This window comes from Danio rerio, chromosome 7 (assembly GCF_049306965.1).
Source record: "Danio rerio strain Tuebingen ecotype United States chromosome 7, GRCz12tu, whole genome shotgun sequence".
Taxonomy (NCBI): domain Eukaryota; kingdom Metazoa; phylum Chordata; class Actinopteri; order Cypriniformes; family Danionidae; genus Danio; species Danio rerio.
This window is the reverse complement of record NC_133182.1, coordinates 42,820,181-42,842,289: the sequence shown is the minus strand read 5'-3', so window position 1 is coordinate 42,842,289 and position 22,109 is coordinate 42,820,181. Positions and strand designations below refer to the sequence as shown.

The 22,109-nt window shown below is 36.6% G+C and overlaps 1 protein-coding gene across 4 annotated transcripts in view; it reads right to left on the bottom strand.

The window, feature by feature from the left end:
• phkb (phosphorylase kinase, beta) overlaps positions 1-22,109 on the bottom strand; it is a 138,634-nt gene that overhangs the window by 20,425 nt on the left and 96,100 nt on the right. For all 4 annotated transcript variants that reach the window (XM_073908869.1, XM_693105.10, XM_005166403.6 and 1 more), the window contains 6 exons: positions 14,038-14,093; positions 11,859-11,952; positions 3,136-3,219; positions 1,141-1,245; positions 822-904; positions 654-744 (listed from right to left, as the gene is read on the bottom strand). In XM_073908869.1, the coding sequence (XP_073764970.1) occupies positions 654-744; positions 822-904; positions 1,141-1,245; positions 3,136-3,219; positions 11,859-11,952; positions 14,038-14,093 (513 nt within the window). The remainder of the gene's footprint in view (positions 1-653; positions 745-821; positions 905-1,140; positions 1,246-3,135; positions 3,220-11,858; positions 11,953-14,037; positions 14,094-22,109) is intronic.

Below are 22,109 nucleotides of genomic sequence, written 5' to 3'. Positions count from 1 at the left end.
AAACCTTTCATCCAGAGCTCCTTCACGGGACTCCACACTTGTAAACAATAGCTCCATTGGGCTCCATCGCAGCTCTCGGTCCCGCCTAGATTCGTCAGCGCTACCAAGCTGACTAGTCACAGAGCTTGCGCTACGTGTTGTTGCGATGTTTAGTTACATTTTTTGAGAGGTGCGCGTCAGCGACATCGACGACCACGGCGTAGGTCTATGCGTCAACGCATAGCCTGCACCGTAGCATACACGTACGCTTGACGCAGAAGTATAAGTCAGCCTTAAGTTAGATCCATTATCATAAAGTACCTTAAAAAAAATACCCAATTTTTTAAAGCACATCAAGTTAGGCCATTCTACGAAAGAAAAATAGTCCAATATTTGTTTAATAGATCTATTATAATGCGTGCAATAGAGAGTTATGTCAAATTTCATAACTGGTTGTAGTAAAGTCTGCTTGTGTTCAGTCGTCTTAATGTAATTAGCAAGAATTACTTCACTTTGTTCCAAGGTAAAGAGACCAATATGGGTAACTAATTACTGTATTAATTATTTCAATAATATTTTTAAAATGCAATGCTGTAATGCAACAACATGAAACAATGCATTAGTAGAAATGAACACATTTCAAATTCGATCCTTTCTTATAAAGAGCAGCACACCTGAAGTCTATCCACATGCACTTTGACTCCTCCAATGTTTCCCTTCTTGAAAGATGCCAGCATGTCCAGGATGGGGTTAAATCGGCTCCCCCTAGAAACCAAAATATCATTGTTCTCTTAAATCACTGTAAACAAAACCAAGCTCTGGCTGATGAAAGAGACTTTTACTTAATGTTGTCCTCTCTGATAAGTACGAGAAAAAGAGGCCGTCCAGGCATCTTCCAGCACTGCTTAATAAACTGCAAGGCATTCTAGAAAAACACATAAACACAGCCGAATTAATACACACAGTGAAGACAGCAGGAGGAATGCTCTGTAAAACTCTGACACTGATGATTTATGGGGAACGTTTCTGTCCATTGCCTATTTTCTTCCCCAAATTTGATTCTTTCTCTATATAGAAAGATAGACAAAGTATGGAACACAAAGTGAGCCCTCTTTTCACAGCGTCTGAGGAACCATTGGGGTGTGATATCAGCCGCCTCACCTTAATGTCATCTATCAAAAGCATGACATCCTGCGACAAGTAGAAGTCGCTGAGATCGAAGACAATTGGATAGCACACCACAGTCTTTCCAAGGATTCGATAAATCTGAGGAGGAGAGAAATGACCCACTGTATAACTGGCAACTATATGGACGAATGTTAGATCTAGACATATACTTTACCTCAAACTGCAGATTTAACATGCCATATTTTAAAAAGAGACAGACACATGAACATCCCTCAAATGCTGTCTGTGTTTCTGAGAAGCTAATTAGCTTCTAAAGTCCTGCTCATTGCCCACCAAGTAAACAATCAATTCTTGGTCACATACATGTGATCATTACTCTGGAGTTCCTATTTTTATCTTCCGCAAATGTTTAATGTAGACAGTAGGGCTCAGCACATTATGAAATGAAAGGATGTTAACATCTGACTAAATATAGCTATATATAGATAAATTATTTATGTTCTTTGTGTGTAATGCAAAAGAGAGCAATTTTAATTATCAATGATTGTTAAATAATTTTAAAATGATAAAGTTTGTTGTCCTATAACGCCTTGTCTAGTCCTCCCTTTCCCTGCCAGCCCAGTCCAAGTTTGTTTTTGTGTTAATGTTTTCCCCCTCTGGAATGTTTGTATTCTTTTTTTTGTTTTATTTTATAATAAAAAACATGTTTTTGTGCCTGCAATTGAGTCCTAATCCTTCCCCAACCCCAACCATGACAATTATTATATTACTATTAAATAGTATACTGCTGAGCCATATTTAGACACACACGTAATCATGTACTAAAATAAACAAAACAAATGGCATAATTAAGGAAATTGCAATAATAAAGCATGTGACCACAGCTGCTGTCTATTGACATACTTGTACAAACTCTGGAATTTACTGGAATTATGTCAAACGATGGGGTTACTAAAATGACACTTACAATATATGTTTGGCTATTAGCTAAACAGAAATTTTGAGACTATAGATTGACTTAATCTTTATTCTTTGCATCACACACTGACATTGCTTTACCAAATAGCTATTTCGGTATTATCCTGCATATTATAAGCATTTCTATACTCACCCACCAGCCACTTTATTAGATACTGCTCAAGTGCTCGTTAACGCAAATTTCTAATCAGCCAATCACATGGCAGCACACAATGCATTTAGACATATAGACATGGTCAAAACAATATGCTGCAGTTCAAATTGAGCATCAGAATGGGGAAGAAAGGTGATTGAAGTGCCTTTGAACGTTACATGGTTAATGGTGCCAGACAGGCTGGTCTGAGTATTTCAGAAACCGGGATCTGCTGGGATATTCATGCACATTCATAACGCGCCGTGTCAGAAACGCGAATCATCTCAGACTGGTTTCCTGTACATGAAAACGAGTTCACTGTGTTCAAATGGCCTCCACAATCACCAGATCTAAATCCAATAGAGTATATTTGGGATGTGATGGAAAAGAAGTTTCACATCATCGATGTGCAGCCGACAAATCTGCAGCAACTGTGTGATGCTATCATGTCAATATGGACCAAAATATATGAGAAATATATATATTTTTATACATTATATAAATCTTTTAACCTTAAGGATTAAGGCAGTTCTGAAGACAAAAGGGGGTCCAACCCAGTACTAGTAAGGTGTTCCTAATAAAATGGCGAGTGAGAGTATATATATTGTATTCAAAACAAATACAACATTTTTACATATACTGAAGCACCTTTAAAAACATCACTTTTTGTCTTCTAGAAAAACAACAATAGCAAATATACAAGTATGTAACAACATGAGGCTTTTTTGTTCTTGCTAGAATGAACTGTTGCTAAGGGAGTTGGACTAATATTTAATTATCACAGTCACTATTGGCCTCGGAGTTATTATGAGGATTAACCACAAAGAACTGTAATGAGCAGCCGCTGAAGTAAATGAGGAAATGTTTGCTTTCTCTATCAGGAGAGGTTGTGACAGTTCACAGAAGACACTGTTTACCTTGCAAGTGCCAATGCAGCCAACGGGCCTCTCCGGTCTCCCGCTTAAGCCAAGTTTCTTATTGACGGCAAGGAAGCGGTATGCCTGGAAAAAGAGAGACACACACACACATATATCACACTCATTAAGGTCTAGAATGCCTGTTTGTGTCTGTTATGTATAAAGGTATTATCTCAGCCATTATATTGTAGTACAGGCACCCTGTGGTTTTATTCATAACATGTATGTTTTGTTCAGTAGTTGATTCAGAAAGCCTGGTTATTTCCCTGGAGAAGGTCAACAAAACAGTAGTGATGGGATATGTGTAGGCTTTTGTATTACTGATTCACACTGGAGACTCCAGGTATTGTGAAATGCTGCTCTTTTTACAGAATAGCAATTGTTGAGCTAGATTTCATTAGATAAAGCTGTATCACACCAAGATCTCCTGTTAATTTGAATATTAATATCTCCTCATATTTGACATAATACAGATAAAAAATGAACATTCATCATGAAGCAGACAGGCTAGTTTCCTTTACGGTTTTAAGTTGGTTAAACACTGCTGTGATATTTTTCACAAGGTCATAGTTTCGTTAATCAAGACAAAGACATCTGAGCAATTTTTTTGAACTTAGCACTGACAACACTGACCTCAAGGAAGCTGCTCTCTTGAGTATTGCTAATTACTATTTTAGCTGATACTTTTATCTGCCACAACTTACAGTTCAGTTATTACAGTCTCTGCTTGCTTGAAGCAACCTGATGTTAAGTACTTTACTCAAGGGTACAATGGGGATAGTTCATGGTTCATTGGTTTTCTTCGGGTTCCAACTAAAAGTATCGGACTAGCCAGAGTTGTACAGTATATCGTTCTAAAGATTAAAGCAAATCTGCACATTGCAATCATGATGCAAGCATATTAAGTACTATGCTTAACAGAAATGCCTATTAAGTACACACAGAAATGCCAACCGACCCAATAGGGACTCGAACCAGTGACCTTCTAGCTGTGAGGCAACAGTGCTAACCACTGACCGACTGTGCCGCCCATTTCTAATATCCATGTATGCAGTTCTTCCCACACATCGACTTTACTTTGGCAGGCTGCCCAGGTATATAAACGACCACTCAAGTATATTTGGTGAAATTTCTTTTATCATTATCAGCCTTTTACACTTTTTTTTGCATCTGTCTAATAGCCAAACATCCACGATCAATTAACTAGTGGAAAATCTCTTCTCGCCCTACACGTTTCCTACAGTACTTCTTGTTGTGTGTGCTCAAGAACTGTCACAGACAGTGCTCTGCAAAGACCTACAGAGACGTGCCTTTTTGGGATATAAAAATGTGTCCACCCAAGGTTTCTAAAAATCTCCTAAAATGTCCGGGATTCGTCTTTTGGTTTTGCTTTAAAAGCCTTCGTCGTTTTGTATTTTAAGCCTGATTTACTTTAGCTTGGCAGCCTCAAGACCAAGACAAATATTACATAATTAATTATTTGGTCTAAACGACTCAGATAAACTTTTCTTTTTCCTCAGAGAGAATGAACTTGCATCTAAACTGGCTGAAAATATATGTATACTGTTAGAAATGGTTAATTAACCCATTGACCATTCAAATAATCGACATCTTTTTATTCTTGTAAATATTAAACTTTTTAGAGATTTTTTGTTCCATAGATGCTTTTATTCTTTCGTCAATTATTTCTCATTTTTTGTATATATATTTTTATTTTATACATGATTTGGCAATACTGAACAAAATTTCAGCATTCAATTTTACTTGTCAGTGGTTGTACATGGCTCCTGAATAGAATCAAAGTAAAACAAATAGTGGATATCTTTTTTATTCCAACAGTCTTTAAAAAAAACTTTATCCCATTGAAAAGAAACAGTGTATAATAAATAAAAAATATTGTTACAAATCACTTTTTTTGTCGCATGTAGGTAACCATGGGCCGTGGGTAAAAGGTGTTTCAATCCGGCTACCACCGCAAGTATATTTCAAACCTGTAGGAAGCACTGTGTATATTTAAATACGTATAACAGAAATTTTTAGTTATAGTTTTATGAACATGTACATCTTTGTGAAGAATAGTCTTCATGCTGTATTCCTCATACAGACTCAATAACCTGTAAGTTGTGGGTTTTTCTGTTGCACATGCTGTTTTTGCCTTTAGTTTAATTGCCTTCTTTTGAACTTTGAGTAAAGAGTCCCTAAGAAACAAAACGATGACAAGGAAATTAGATATCTGAGTCAGAGTACATTGCAACATCAACACATTAACCACTACCACCTTGACAATCGAAACTAATACTAACACTAGACATAAAATAACTTCAACCAATACTAGGGAAAATTGCAGATTGCGTTTAGACCACAGTGATAACAGGAAATTGTAGCCATGTCTCTCTCCCATTCTACTCACTATTTTAGTCCACCCACATGGATATTTATGGCCCTTGTCACTGCTCAGAATTAATCTAAATCTATGGGACCTTTCTTTCCTTACTTGGCCAGATAAGTGGAAATCAAAAGTCTGATCGTTTGGTGAAGCGTAGCAGCATAAAATGCTAAGAACAAATCCATCGCTTTCTGTATGCTTCTTTGGCTATTTTTATGGCTGTAATGTTTAAATTTTTTCTTAACACCCAAACTGTATTTGGCTTGACTTTTAAAGGGCACCTATAATGGAAATAATCTTTTGTCAGCTGTTTGAACAGAACTGTGTGTAGGTATAGTGTGTCCTTAGTCATTCTGGACTGATATGTAGGAGTGCGACTTCCCTGCCCACCGAATTGATCGACAGCCACATATTAACATGTCTTCGCAGTAAGGCGTATAATAATATCAACAAGACAGAACGTGCGCAAAGCATCAAGAATTATACGATCTGTTGAGCTCTCTGTGATCATCAATCATTGTCAAATGTGATCAAAAATGAGTTATACAAGATTAAAATGTTTTTAAAACAGTGCATGTTTTAAATTAATTACAGCAATTTTACCGTCTTTACTATCACCACAGCCACATGTCAGTACAATTATAAACAAAGACGCTTCAATCTCGGTTTTTGGTTGATAAATCAGGATTATTTTGTACATTAAAATAACAGATATCTATACAGCAGTGTATATTAACATGTATCAGGCTGTTACATTCACATGTGTGTGTGTGTGTGTGCGTGTTCGTGTGTGAACTTTGTAATGACATTGTGTGTGACTCATCGTTCTCATCAACCCATTAACTCCACAACAAATATATCAAACTGTAGAACTGTACTGTAGTACAGGGGTTTTACAACTGTGTGGCGCGCCAGGATCTTTCACTTACTTTGAAGACACTACTGACTACGTTTACATGGACATCAGTATAGTTATTTGCCTTAATCTGAATAAGACAATAATATAATTACATGAAGTGCCTTTTGAATGTTGCGTCACCAGGCTATTCACAATTTTCATGCAATTTTGGGTGTTTCATCTTAAATTTTTCTACTTTAAGTGCAGTTCAGCAGTTTCACTCACACTCATGAAAATTTCATTCATGCACCGATGATAAACTGGGGTATTTGACAAGAATATGAAGTAAGGACTGGTGGAAGAGTATTGTTTTAATGAAATTTGATACCGCACGCTGAATGAAAAAAAAAAAACTTGCGCATTTCGTGATGTGTGTGTGTGTGCGGTCCTTGACAGCTGTGTGTGTGGATCTTGTCACAAAATGCAGTGAAAAGTCCTACATGACGGTAATAGTTTGATTGTGGTGTTTACTTCAATAATGCCCCTAATATATGCATACTCCACATCTTAATTCAATTTCTGTTCAGTTCAGTTATAACTTTTGTCGGATTAGGGTAAACAAAAATCGCTGTTTACATAGTACACTCTTAATCAGAGTATTGTGTTAATTGTATTAAAATCCTAATAAAGTATTGTTGCCCATGTAAACATACTCAATGTCTGACTTAACCACACCGTCAGGGCTCTGTGAACTTGGCTTTGCGAAGCAGCATTTTCTGTATGTACGTACATCAAAAGCAAGTATGCTATGGCTTACACTTTTTGACAGTGGAAGATGTTATACGGTTAGTCGTGTCAATAATCCAACTGCAGATTATGTTGTCCTCACAGAAACAGGCTTAGTCATCACAGTGAATCTGGTAAGCTGCATATTTAAGTTTAAATGTAATTAATTCTACGCACTTTAAATGCAGCAAGTAATATGTGAATGATGTTTGTACATGCATTTTAATTTTGGCTTGAGAGAGGGGTGCCTGGGTGGGGGGGTGTCTTAAAAGTTTGACAACCCCTGCTGTAGTATTTCCCACAAACATTACGTTCAATCCGCTTCTTTCATGTCTGTCACTGTGCTGTTTATCTGACACAGCTGAGGCAGAGATGAGGGATACTGCGACTGGCACGTGCGAACGGTGCCAAGAATTCTAATATTTGAAAGCTATAATAAATAATCTCAAGGGTGTTTTGAGCTGAAACTTTACAGACACACTGTGGAGACACAAAGAACTCATCTTAAAATTAGAAAAAGGGGTAAAATAGGTGCCCTTTAAAAAAAAAATTGACATAATATGAGGTTTTTTATTATCATTAATCCTGGAAGGGCCTATTCTGCAGTGGGAACCAAAATATTTGGTCCAAGCGATTGGAACGGTTCATACAGGTATATTTTTTCCAACACTGGGGTTGTAAATAGATTCCACTGTGTTTGCCATTTGTTATTAACATAGCAATAAATTCCTTTTTTTTGCACATAATGCACCAATGTTGAGGTCTATTGATAATAAATAGTTTTTTGGAGCAGAGTCTGCTTCCTCATTTCTTTTGATTCCACCTCGTGTATGAGCCTCGGTAATAAAAAAGCCAGCGTGTGCTAACATATTCAGAACATTAGATGGAGCTCTATTTCTCTGTGACCTCCTGCAGTCTGGCATTCTCAGAATAACACTCCAGTACAAAAGTGCACTGCACAACACGACGAAAAGAGAGAGGAAAAAGAAAAACACCACGACAATAAGCCCCTGCTGAGGAGCATCCAGCTCATATCCAACTGAACCAGGAAAATAGCTGCTAATTTAGACAAAATCCAGTTGTCAAAACGAACATTTTTCGAGAGAGCTTTATGCTCCAGAACTCTTTTTTTTTTCTCTCAGTGCGGATCTCTGTACCTTAGAAAATTTGTGTGCAGAATAGCAATGAGGGGAAGACACAACTGAATCGCGAGTGCCCTGCCTGTAATCAGGAGCTCAACATGCCTGACACGAAACCTGAAAATGTCACGCGTGTTAAGCCTGTAGCACATCAAGAGGGGCAGTGGAGCCAGAGCGCTGATGTTGAAACAAACCTTTTTAATACGCAGGGTTCTGAAATAAAGACGTTCACGCTAGTACCGCTTTCAGCAGCCTTGCTGCTTGGATTAGAAACAGCATGTCAACCTGTAAAGCACCATTTTAGTTGCACTTGTTATTTTCATGATTATTCCAGAATATCAGAAGGAAGGACTTGTAAATATGAGCATCACAAATTAGTACATGTATAACAAATCATATTGCAGCATTTATGCATCTATAAGAGCATTTTATTGAGATCTACCCACATTTTCTCAACATTTTCTAAACATCTAATAAGAGATTAATAATAACTAATCACAGACTTTTCTGCATGGATGCAATGGTGAATCCGATTGATTAGTTTACAGGTGATCAACACTGACAGCTGATCCTGAGTTTGCAAATGCAGATGATAATCAACGCAAAAGAAACATGATAGGAACCTTGACAGTCACAAAGAAGCTTCAAAGTTAAAGTAATAGACATCAACAGTAATCTGTACAGTGTCATCACGCTGTGAAAAAAAAAGGAAGGTTCCACCCAATTTAAAAGGATTAAACACAAAACAGTTAAGTTGTGCCCCCCAAAAAAACATCAAGAATTGTGTTGTTTCAGCTCATTTTAAATATGTAGTTTGATCAAGCAGCAAAAATCTTTTTTTTTATTGCACTGTGTAGATGGAGTAATGCCGCATTCACATGGGGCGTCAGCATCAACACTTCCCATTCACTTTGAATGGGTGACGTCAGGCATTGCCATACTGAATTGTGAATCCATCGGCGCCGCTTCAGTGGCATCGCTCGCAGTGGAAGTTAGGATATTCTCAACTTTTCAAGCTCCAAAGGAAGCAACAGCCAATCAGATTGCTTTATTCAAATAGCCCAGCTTAGACAGTAGCTGATTGCGGATTAATTTTATAGGCTGATGCTGCTATGACAATTGCGTCAGCCCCAACTTCAGACTCAGTTAATCGCTGACGCTGAAGCCCCGTGTGAATGCATGGTAATAGCTAATAAGCATTGCAAGCAAGCAATTATTTTTAAAATTATGATTCAAATTGTGTAATCAGTGTAAATAAGACAGCCTAGAAGGTGTCAATGATTATAGTGTTTCCCAGAGTTAGATCTGCACTCACTGGAGGGTTCTGGTGTTGTAGTGTTGCTAGATTTGTTATATGCTGTAGGCATATAGAGACTACAAATGGGGTTGCACTTAATTACTGCAAAAAATGTTTCTCTTAGATTTTTTTTTTTTTGGTTTCTAACCCAAATATCTAAAAATTCTTAAATCGAGAAGCATTTACTAGACAAGCAAAAATTATTGTTTAGCTTTAAAAAAATTATGCCAATATTAAGTGAGTTTTTCCTTTTGATATAATATTACTTTTCTTAACCAATTGGCAGATTATTTAGCTAATTTTATGGTAAACTCTAATATTTTGGGATGAGAAACAAGACAAAAACTCTAAGTAAGAAAGCATATATTGCAGAGAAGAAATTATATTTCAGTTGCCTCTTGCTACAGTATTTGTAGACTATTAGGAGTGGTTGAACTTAAAAAAAGTCGTTAAAAATTCTTTGATAAAATTTGTTGAGTGCAACAAAGATATTAGGACTAATATTATGCAGACAGTCTGTTCAAACTAACAATTAAAATGATGTCACTACAACTCTCAGAAATTAAGAATAGCACATCTGAGAATATAACACCCTAAAGCAGCAAACATGAAATAAATGAAACTACCAGTATTAGGTTGATACATGTGGTGGAGGTTATCCAAAAACATGTAGCATATTGCAAGTGTAAACAACACAAGTATTTAAATGCTAAGGAATATGCTCATTAGCTGCTTAGGCAACAGCAAGCAACCAATAACCTGCACCATGTAGTTGGAAGCAGATTGGATAAGACTTATCAGCCTGTGTGTCCAATAATTACAATAATAATAATAATAATAATAATAATAATAATAATAATAATAATAATAATAATAATAATAATAATGATAATAATAATAATAATAATAATAATAATAATAATAATAATAATAATAATAATAATAATAATTCCTTACATTAAAATAGTGCCTTTCTGGACACTAAAGGCTATTTACACATTTTTTGGGGGGGTCTCCTCATCAACCACCGGTGTGCTGCATCCACCTGGATGACGCGACAACAACCATATTGCACCAGAACAACAACCACATACCAGCTGACTGGTTGAGAGGAGACAGAGTGATGAAGCCAATTATGATATGGGGATGGTTAGGGGGCCATGATGGACAGAGGCCAGTGGGCAAGTTTGGCCAAGATGCAAAAGTTGAACCCCAACTCTTTTTTTTTTTTTTTAAAGGACATCCTGGGATTTTTAATGACCACAGAGAGTCAGGACCTTGCTTTAACATCTCGTCTGAAAGAGGCTCTTACTGAGCATTATAGAGTCCCCATCAACATATTGGGGCGTTAGGACCCACACAGACTATAGGTTGAGCGCCCCTGCTGGTCTCACTAACACCACCTCCAGCATCAACTTAGTTTTCTCATGTGATCTCCCATCCAGGTACTGATCGGGTGCAGCCCTGCTTAGCTTCAGAGGGCGACTATGTGATAGTTGCAGAGAACTAGCTGCGGGAAAGAGTTTCATGACAGAACTTCGTGTTCATCAGAATAATATGTCTCATTAGATAATATAATGTCTCACTGACTTATTTACCATGAAAGGTGACAGTGGCAGAGGTTCTCTAAAGTAGGCAGTCATGTCCAGTAAGCTCCAGCTGTCTCTTTTCGGCTGGCCACTGCATAAGCATTCGAAGAGCAAACTCAGCAAACTATCACTCTCTCTAATGCACATCGGAGCTCAGGCACACAAAACTGACCACAGATAGAACAGAGTCAAGAGAAGCAGATAATATTTCTGATTTCAAACAGCTTTCAAACCAAACTGCAGTAAATTGCACGTTCTGGTGACAAAACCTTCCCACCCACTCTCACTCCCACAGACAGAAGAACAAGCACATAAACACATTGCACATCGCATGTTTTGCTGATTACAGAGAGAATGGGCAGGAATAAATTTCTGACCCTGGACAATTTATATATTGCTACTAAAGTTCACAAAGAACATTCACATAGCTGAGAAAACATTTTTAAGAGTTCTTCGTTAAACTAATGCAATCAATAGGACACTGGCAAGGTTCAATTTGTGGTGTAAATCTTCAATAGCATGCAAAAAATAATTCACTGACTGACATGAGTGATGTGGCAGTCAATCCAAGCTGAGTGGCCACTTGATAAACTAGCCAGTGGTCTAATGGAGCGTCTGTCACAGAAATTGATCAGCCTGAAAGATTTGTTTGTTGGTCAAGATTGATTGATTGATTAAACAGCGATACCTTCACCAGTTCTTTCTGAGGCCAGATCTGAATGGGCTCCACCTGCTGCGGGGTCTGCGTTTGGATGCCATAGGTGTTGAGGAAGACCTGCAATCTGAAAGACACATAGAGGACACAAATGTATATATATATTAAAAACAACTAAACAACTAACAACTCCATTCATGGTAATGAGAGTCATTTTGCACCAGTACACTGTAAAACCCAACAGTCAACTTTATGAAATGACATGAGTGTAGTTGACTCAAAATTGACTGAAAGTTAAATCTACTCAATTGAAAAGAGTTTTGAACTCGGTGTTGAATGTAATGAGTTAATTAAATAACTCATTACTTCAACCTAAAGTGAGTTCCCAGTACTTATATAGATTAGTTTCTTTTAACTCAAATTATTTGAGGAAACAGATTGCTAGAAACCATTTGAGTTGCCATAACTTATTGAGTTTTACTGAGTACTCAATTGGTTAGAGTTCTCTTCATTTATTGGGTTTTACCTGTGCTCAAATTCACATTACTCATATAGATTATTATTATTTTTTTACTCAAATGGTTTCCTAAAATGGTTTCACTTGCCTTAACTTATTGGGTTTTACAGTATTCAGTTGGTCTGAGTTCTCTTCATTTATTGGGTGTTACTGAGCTCAAACTGCTTCGTTTACTCAAATGGATTAAGTTCACAGTACTCATTAGGATTCGTTTTTGAACTTAAATGGTTTGTTGCAATCAGTTTTCTCAAAAGGTTTCAGTTACCTTAACTTACTGGGTTTTACAGTGTAGTAAAAATGAAAAAGGTATTACAAAATGAATAACAAACTATATGGCATATAATCTACAAGGTACTGGAAATATTCCTCAAAAATTTCAGTCCATATTGAAATGAAAGCATCATGCAGTTGCTGCAGATTTCTTCTGTTTCATCACATCCCAAAGGTGCTCTATTGGATTCCGAATGTCGCAGCAGAAATTGAGACTCATCAGTGAAGGGAATGTTTTTTTTCAAGTTTCTTTTGTCCAATTTTGGTGAATCTGTGCCAATTGTAGCCTCAGTTTCCTGTTATTAGCTGAAAGGAGTGGCACCCGGTGTGGTCTTTTGCTGCTGTAGTCCTTCCGCCTCAAGGTTTGACGTGTTGTGCTTTAAGAGAAACCCTAGAGATAGTTGTGTGTGAAAATCCTAGTAGATCAGCAGCCCGACTGGCCCCAACAACCATGCCACATTGAAAGTAATTTAAAACCCCTTTCTTCCTTATTCTGATGCTCGGTTTGAACTGCACTAGATCATCTTGACCATGTCCACATGCTTAAATCCATCAAGTTGCTGCCATGTGATTGGCTGATTAGAAATTTGTGTTGGACGAGCAGTTGGACAGGTGTACCTAATAAACTGTCCAGTGAGTGTATATCAGTGTCTAAAATACAGTGTACAACATTATGTTAAAAGCATAGTTAAGTTATGTTTATCAGAGATAGTATATTACTCCCCATTGTAAATATTCTTCAGGTTTTGATGCCATTCCTGCACCACACTTATTGAGCAAATGTAAATGCATAAACAAAAAATCTTATAAAAAAAAAAAAATCAACAAAAAAAAAATCCATAATTTAAAAGACAGTGGACAAACATTAAAAAGTGTTTGTTTGGGATTATTAATCAAGCACTGAGGTATTTAATAAAGTGCACAGGGGGGATAAAATCTTGCATGACAGTGTGATTATACAAAATGAATGGTCTGAAGACACTTCTCATGTTAAGAGGTCGATGAGAATTTTGTATGCTTTGCAAGCAACAAGAACCTTTGCTCTTATTTACGCCACAATATTAAAGCAACATTACTTCATCTTTGCAGAGAAGGTGAGGTGTTAAGTGGAACTTGCAGCTTCAAATAAGGGTGTTTGTGGTGAACAAGTAATCTTGATTAAGGTTTGCAGTGTTTATAAGGGGAGGGTGGGTTAAGTGTCGGGGTGAACAGTGTTAAATGAACTGCAGAGCGGGTCTGGCTGGGACCAGCTGGCCACATGACCTCTTTCACCTCCCCGTTTCACCAGAAAAGCTTTAAAATGAGAGCGCTGATAGATGAAGGCTACAGAATAGCTCGACAATTAGTGTGCAGGCATCAATTAGACCAGAGGACAAAATTAGAGAGAGACAAAGAGAGAGAGAAAGACATGAGGAATTCATTTACCTTTGACTTTCTGCTATCAGGGCCACGTGAATGACCACATCGTTCTCAATGGGACCCTGCAGGAAACAAGCAAAGAAGATGTATTGGAAAACTTTAGGTCTCAACGGACTAGACTTAAAGGCAAGGGCACTGAGTGTAAAATCCATTGCCTGCGAGTTCAGGAGTGAGTGACTTCACTAGAAATGAAGAAAAGAAAGAAAGACCTTAGGAGTGAAAGAAAAGTCACAGCAGTTAAAGTATAACCGATTACTAGGCGGCAGGAGGGAATAGGGGGGAAAACAAGCTTCATGGAGAGGGAGAGAAAGAGAGACTGCAGACAAAGATGAGGGAGATGATTGTGGATCAGAGCTCTGATTCTTTATGCTAGCTCATTACAGGCGTTTGGGCTGGATGATGTAGTAATTTCGCTGAGATAATGAGCTGCTGATTGCTGAAGGTTTAGGTTGGGTCATATCAATCAGTGGCTAAAGCCCTCTGCCTACACACAGAGGACACCCAGCAGCCATTTAAACCTTCCACAGCCACAACGTCAAAACCGTGAAAGCATCTCAGTGGCTAATTTGTCTTGTTTTCTGAAGATCACAACTAGGGGGGCTTCACGGTTTTTCTAAACAATCGTTATTTCTGCTAAACAAAAAATAACCAAGCATGCCATTCTTTTACTTTAACGCTATTTTAACACTACAACTAGCAGGTTTCTATAGTTACTAGAATGGCCATAGTAGTACCTATTACTAGACTGTACTAAATACTTACACTGCAGAATGAAGCTTTGAATATCTGTCCATTTATTTCTACAATCTCTCCCATAATATTTAACGGTGCATTTCACACTTTGTGCCCTTCAAACTGAAGAGCAAAGTTTTTTCACTGCAGTGAAAATGTTCTATAAGGTCTAAATGCCATTAAATACAGATTGATGCAGAATAGTTTGGTAGATGATACATGGTAGATACAGATGGGGTCATTAAAAATGGACCTTTTTTTACCGCGACTCGCTTCATTTTATTCTGCTGTCAGCCACAGTATTTCTGTCAAACTCTGCTTGGAGTTGAAATAAATGTGTTTTGCTTCACAGAACATCCACTGGGTGGCGCATCGAACAACAAACTCCACTGTACAGAATATATCATAACCTTGTTTTAAACTATGCAGGTTTACATTTTTAATACGGATGCACGATATATCGGCATGCATATCATTATTGGCCGATAAATGCTATTTTTAAGATTATTAAGATTGTCCAGTGCACTATGATGGAGCTCTCCTTACATGGCTTATTCCTTCAAAGTCTGTCCTTTCTTCATGTGGTATTGCTATTGTGCGTTAATATCTCAGTAAGTAACCATGTTCTTTATCATTGTAGATATGTTTGATTGAGTATCGTTGTGTATTTTGCTTTAAATCGCCTTAGGATAAAAATTACATGTGTAAACAAAACAGCAGAGATGCACACGTGCTAAACAACTTGTTGGGTTGTTTGTAATCTAATATGATGATTTGTTCTTATCAACGTGTTGCTTGCCATGTGTTGTTGATGTAAGATTGTATTCGGTTTGATCGGAATATTCATATTGATTATAATGAGCGCACGTGAGAGCTGTTACCACACACACACACACAAAAATACCCACAGACACACACACACTGATCTGACAGCCTTCATCGCAACATGAGGGAAGAGGTGTGCCAGTCATAGAGGCTCTCAACTCGACGCCACAGTCTGTCTTTATATTACGCTCTGTGTTTGTCTGTAAAGTCATCTGCTCAACGCTCAGGTGTTTTATAAAAAAATCATCTGACTCCGAGGGCAAATTAGCACTCACAGTTGAGTGAAACTCACAGCGGTTTATCATAAACTTTTTATCGATCATTTTTACCGCAATTGACAGCAAGAATGAACACAGAAGCGTTGTCTGATTGACAAGCAGCACCTACATGTGTTCAAAAGAATCAAAAACGCCAAATAGAATAAATCTATGCCGCATTTTCTAAAGTAATACAATCTGTAAATAGCTGTTCGCTTGTACGGTGGCTCTGAACTGTCAAAACACCTCTAAAAAGGATTTTTCAGACATGACAAATTCATACATATGTACATTACTGTAACACGTTATATTCAAGAACATTTAAGCTGGTTTCAGTCCTTAGCTCTTATATTTTCATTTTATTTAAATATATGTTTAACTTGCTTGTTGATAAAATGCCATTTTGTTATTTAACCTATTATTTTTATGCAAAAGTCAAGTTGCATGTTAATTTGCTATGAAGAAAAGGAAATAATTTATTTTTTGCATCCTGAATTTGCATGCTAAAATCATGAATAAAGATCTATAAAATCACCTTGCAATTTTGAAATTATAGCTTTTTTTGCTTTGAGTATAGACTATTCCGTTCATAAGAGCAGTTCAATCTTTTATGAAGTTGCTGTATAAAAAATATAAAATTTTTAAATATTTATAATTATCGGCCTATATATATCTGCTATCGACCTCCAAGTCTGAAGAGTTATCGGTTATCGATATCGGCCAAAAAAAATTTATATATTATACTTTATACTGTATATAACAGGATAACTTTAATCATGTCTCTCCAAAACTTAATTTAAAACTCTATTATAAATAAAAAAGAAAGTTAAAGTGCAGTTTCTGAGTCGTCAGATTGAGCGTGTAGTTAACTTGTGTTTGCTATGGAGTTTGTGAATCTGTGACTTATCTCAAGTATTTCTCAGCATATATATATATATATATATATATATATATATATATATATATATATATATATATATATATATATATATATATATATATATATATATATATATATATATATATATAGCATATATATATATATATCAGCATATATTTCATATTATTTTCACTGAGATTCTGTTTTAAATTTTGTATTACTTTATCACTTTTAAATCTCATCTGAAGACCCATCTTTTTAATCAGACTTTCCTTTAACTATTTTTTTAGCATGTTTTTTTATCATGTTATTTTATATTCACTATGTGTTTCTACCTGCAGCTCCTAACATGCATTTAAAATGCTTGTTTGGTAATGTTTTATTAATAGTTTAAATTTGTTCTGGTATGGCTGTTGACGCTTATTGTAAGGCGACCATAGGTGTCTAGAAAGGTGCCATTTACAAATAAATTAAATAAATAGATATTACTTCATCAGACAAAATGATAGGCTATTTTGTTTGGATATTTAAGGCATATTTATTGTTTGAATATTTTTATGCTTGAACTGTTTTAGTATATGTATACAGATGGCTAAACTGATCAAACAACTAATGATGCAACGCTCTAAAAATTTATTTATTTAACCCAATGGTTGAGGTAAAAATATCTGGGTCTTTGTTGGGTTATTTTTTTTACCTTTATTGGGTTATTTATTTAATAAAACATGGACTTCACACTGTTCTAGAGATACTGGAAACAATCCTGTGCAGCCTCTATTTGAATCAAAATCCATAAATAAATTTATATCTTAAGTTAGGATAGACAATAATAAACACTGGAATAAAAAAACATATATCTTAATGGAAATCTTAATGAATGTGATGAGTAGCCTAATGAAGCAAATCTTAGGATATAAGCAGATCTTAGGATAGAATAACTAATAAAAGCATCACTAATATGCAGTTCAATGCAACTTTATGGACATCTGTATAGCTAAATGTAGCCTATTTTAAAATATTATGCCATTTATAATGCAAAACTCATTTTGGTCATTAAAGGTAGAAATAGAATAAAATATATAATCATATAGATTTAATGTCAACAAAGTTGTTTCACTGCAAAATTCAAAGATGACTTGGCAGAATAGAATATCCCTTGGCAGTTCTAGCGCTAAACTACTTCCAAAGAGCACAATATTAACCAGCTAATATGTAAATCACACACCTTCAACTGCGCCGAACATTGGAATAGACAGATCTATTAGTCTGAACGGAAGATGGTAATATATTTGAGGTGTGGGCTGTTTGTCTGGGCTGTGTTGTTGTTTGCTTCCTCTGAAACGGGAGAGATAAGTGCTCAGTGAACAGGGCAAATCACAGCTTTGGTTTAAATGACATATTGGCACAGGCATTTTGTGGAGGCAGTGCAGTGAGTCATCACAAGGGCTGATCAACAGAGACTATACATGCTAATTCTGCCTAGCGCGAGGGCTGCAGAGGAGGATGGTATTTTGTTCAGGTGGATGGGAGCAGGTTCAAGCTGCCCTTGATGGATGGGAAAGCGAATGTCTGGGTATGTTATTAGTCTGCGACAGGTGCAGTGCTCAAAAAGTGAAAAGGTGCCGTATAACTTCTGCAGTTCGCAATGCGGCAACAACAACACTGAAGATCTCGGATAGATAGAAGTGTTAGGGTTAAATCAGGTGTTTATGCAGCATTAGTAGCACCGAAAACATTAGCGGCAACAAAATCGCAAAACAGTCAATTGTAAGACCAGTAACATTTAAGCAGTGTAGTTTGTGTAAAGTGAGTAAAAGCTGAAATTAACTACAAGACTATTTAAATATGAATGCATTTAAAACAGTACACATCGTTCACTTGTCGACTTCTAAAATAGTTTCACACAAAAAAAGAAAGCAATTTTAAAAAACGAAAAAAAACAAATGAAAGCGTATATATATATATATATATATATATATATATATATATATATATATATATATATATTTTTTTTTTTTTTTAATCTATTTTAAGGTCAAAATTATTACCCCCTTTAAGCTATATATTTTTTGATGGTCCACAGAACAAACCCTTGTTATACAATGACTTTCCTAATTACCCTAACCTGCCTAGTTAACCTAATTAACCTAGTTAAGCTTTTAAATGTCATTTTAAGCTGTATAGAAGTGTCTTGAAAAATATCAAGGGTCAAGGGTCATCTTCTAAAAACTTGCAACTTCTCCCTAATGTTTCTTCTCATTCTTCTTTCATCTTCTGTGGTTTCAATCCTCTCATCATCTCCCAGGCAGTACGGGATTCCTTTTGCATGATGACATTAACGGGCAGTCCTCTGTCCTTCATGTCTGAAGTCACCTCCTCTGCCGGTTGATAAAGTTGTGTCCCATCCTCTTCCTCATTTAGCCAGGAACAGGGTCTGGAAGCATATATGCTTCTGTATTATTACTCGTTTAGCCTCAGTAAATTTCTTGCATTTCTGCAGAACCGTCAGAGATCCATTCATAATTTTAATCAAAGTATAACAGTCTTTCATTCCAGAGCTTTTTTCCCCCAGGATTTGCGTAGAATCTCTTCTTTAATTTTGCAGCGATTGGTTTTGGGGTCAGCGCCCTATGAGCTCTCTCAATACCAAGATCTATGGTCGGAGGAATCACAAGCACATCAGGTAGAAACTTCTACATATACTGTGTCATCGATGCCCCCTCGACTTCCTCTAGAGCATTGTAGATCTTTATATTTTCCCGTTGTGACCTCCCTTCTTGGTCAAGCAGTTTATTTTCTTTTATCATTTCGCTCATCACCTGTTCTATGTTTTGGACATGGTCTTCTACTTGTTCAATTCGCGTTTCCGCCTCTGCTATCTTTTGATTAACACTAGTGAGTTTGGTGATGATCTCACTTAGTTGTTGTTTTGTGTCTTAGCGAAAGTCTCTTATCTCCCTTAGAACTTTTGTCAAACTTGCGGCATCACTCAGGTGAGTAGCGTTGTTAGCATTAGCTTCACCGTCTGTTTCATGTGCGTGAGAGATGTTGTCGTTTTCTCCAGGAACTCAATTCCTGGAGGGCCACAGCTCTGCATAGTTTACCTCCAACCACCTCCAATCACACCTGCTTAATGGTCTCTAGTAGCCTTGAACACCTTGATTAGTTTGATCAGCTGTGTTTGATAAGGGTTGAAGCAAAACTGTGTAGAGCTGCGGCCCTCCAGGAATCCAGTTTGAGACCCAAACTTTTCTCCAGCAGTGCATTTTTTTTGTTTCCATCTCTTCTTTACATACTTGCTCCACTTATCAGTCGAGAAATAATATATTTGATGGTTTAATGGGGCTAATAAATGATTTTCTCAGAAGAGCCACTGCTTAAGCTGCCATTTAGAGAGATGACGTCACTGGAACCCGCATTATCATATCATTTAGCTTCAGAAAAATAAAATAAATTTGCAAGTCCAAAGCCATTAAATAACTGTCAGCTTGTTTATAATAAGCTATAAACACACACTATAGTATTCCTCATTGCAATGCAACAGGCACTTTGATATGCTCATCTTTTCTCACAGCGGTGTAGTTATAGCTTTGAAGTGATGCTATAAAGAGATGTTTTATTGGAAGTGGTGAGAACGATGACATTAGTGCAGTACAAAATCCTGCAAGTCTAGTCTGCTAGTGGTACTGGTGGGAGCCCCTCTGTGCTCTGCAGACTCCTGCAGGCTCTCTCTCTCTCTCTCTCTCTCTCTCTCTCTCTCTCCATACTAAAAGCAGCACACAATAAACTATCAACAGCTCAATAGGACTGACAGTGATAAGAAATGCTCTTTATTAATGTCTCCGTTAACAATCAGTCACATCATCTCTATTCATAATGTTGCTCCAGAAGCCCCATGGTGAGTCAAGTAGTCAATATTTACCTCTAATGACAAATCTCTCTTCCACTGCAACTTCAGAACCATTAATTACATTCAAGACCAAAACAACTGTCATAAAAAAACGAACAAAAGCAGATAAAGGCTACTTTTAGCATAGTCATGCTGTGTCTGTAGATAAGGGATAAACAACCCTAAAAAAGCAGCAATTCAGATGGTAAAACTGGCATCTTTGATAGATACCATATCGACAGAACCCTCATATAATATTGGCAGCCCTGATAAATATCTGCAAAGGCCAAGAAAAATGTCTTTATTGTTTAACCTTTTGATCTCTTGTTTAAAGGTGCTGTATGTGAGTTTCTGACTCTTCTAAAGCATACAAATACCATAATATGTATGCAGATATTTAGAAAACCTGCTACATGAACATTGTTTATCTGAAAAACAATGCTAAAGTCTTGAAAATGTGCATTACGTGTCTTAGTTTTGGTCTTAATAACCCGCCCACTGACAGTTTAGCCAATTATATTTCTGCACTCCATGTTGCCTAAGTGGAAAACACACTGTATTTTATTTCTATTATAAAAAGGATGCTTCAATGTATGTATGCGGGTGCAACTGAAAATGCAATCTCTGCAGGTCAACAGCAGCCTCCGAAATCTAAGAGACTCAGACAAAAACTCGGAAAAAAATCGACATTAGGTGATTTTCAGTTAACATAATTTAAATATTACAAACGTAAACATTAGCTGAGCAGCAAACATTGTAACACTGAAAACATTTACATGGACACCAATAATCTGATTTAAATACGATTAAGACAATACTCTGATTAAGATTCTACCATGTAAACAGTGATTTTCTGTATAGTCTGTACACACACAGCTGTGTGACACTATTCTCTGCACCTACCGAGTTAGTGAAGGACCACAGACACCCGCATCACAAAATGCTGAGGTTTATTTTTCCCATACGGCATGCGATATCAAATTCCATTAAAACTACACTCTCGCAGCAGTTCATACTCACATCCAATAGGCATTAATGAAATGTTCCTAATTGAATGTGAAACTGCCGAACTGCAGTTAAAGTCGACCAATAAAAATGAAACACCCGAAATTACATGAAACTCTGGAGGAAACGTGCATAGCTTGATGATGCAATGATGTTAATCGAATTATGTGCTATGACATGTAAAACGGGATCATGAAAGGAACATTCAAAAAGCAACTTATGTAAACACTTTAATCGTATTATTGTCTTAAAAAAGGTAAATCATTGGATTACTGATGTCCATGTAACTGTAGTCACTGTCTTAACAACATGCAATGCGACAAGATTCCAGCGACAATCAATTTGTCTGTCTACACCAATCTTACATACTGCACTTATAAAATATTAACAAAAAACTCAACACACTTGAGTTTTTTTATGGAAGAAAGTAGATGCCTATTACCTGAAACCCTTCTAAACAACTTGAGGTGATTTTGGATTGTAGGTTTGA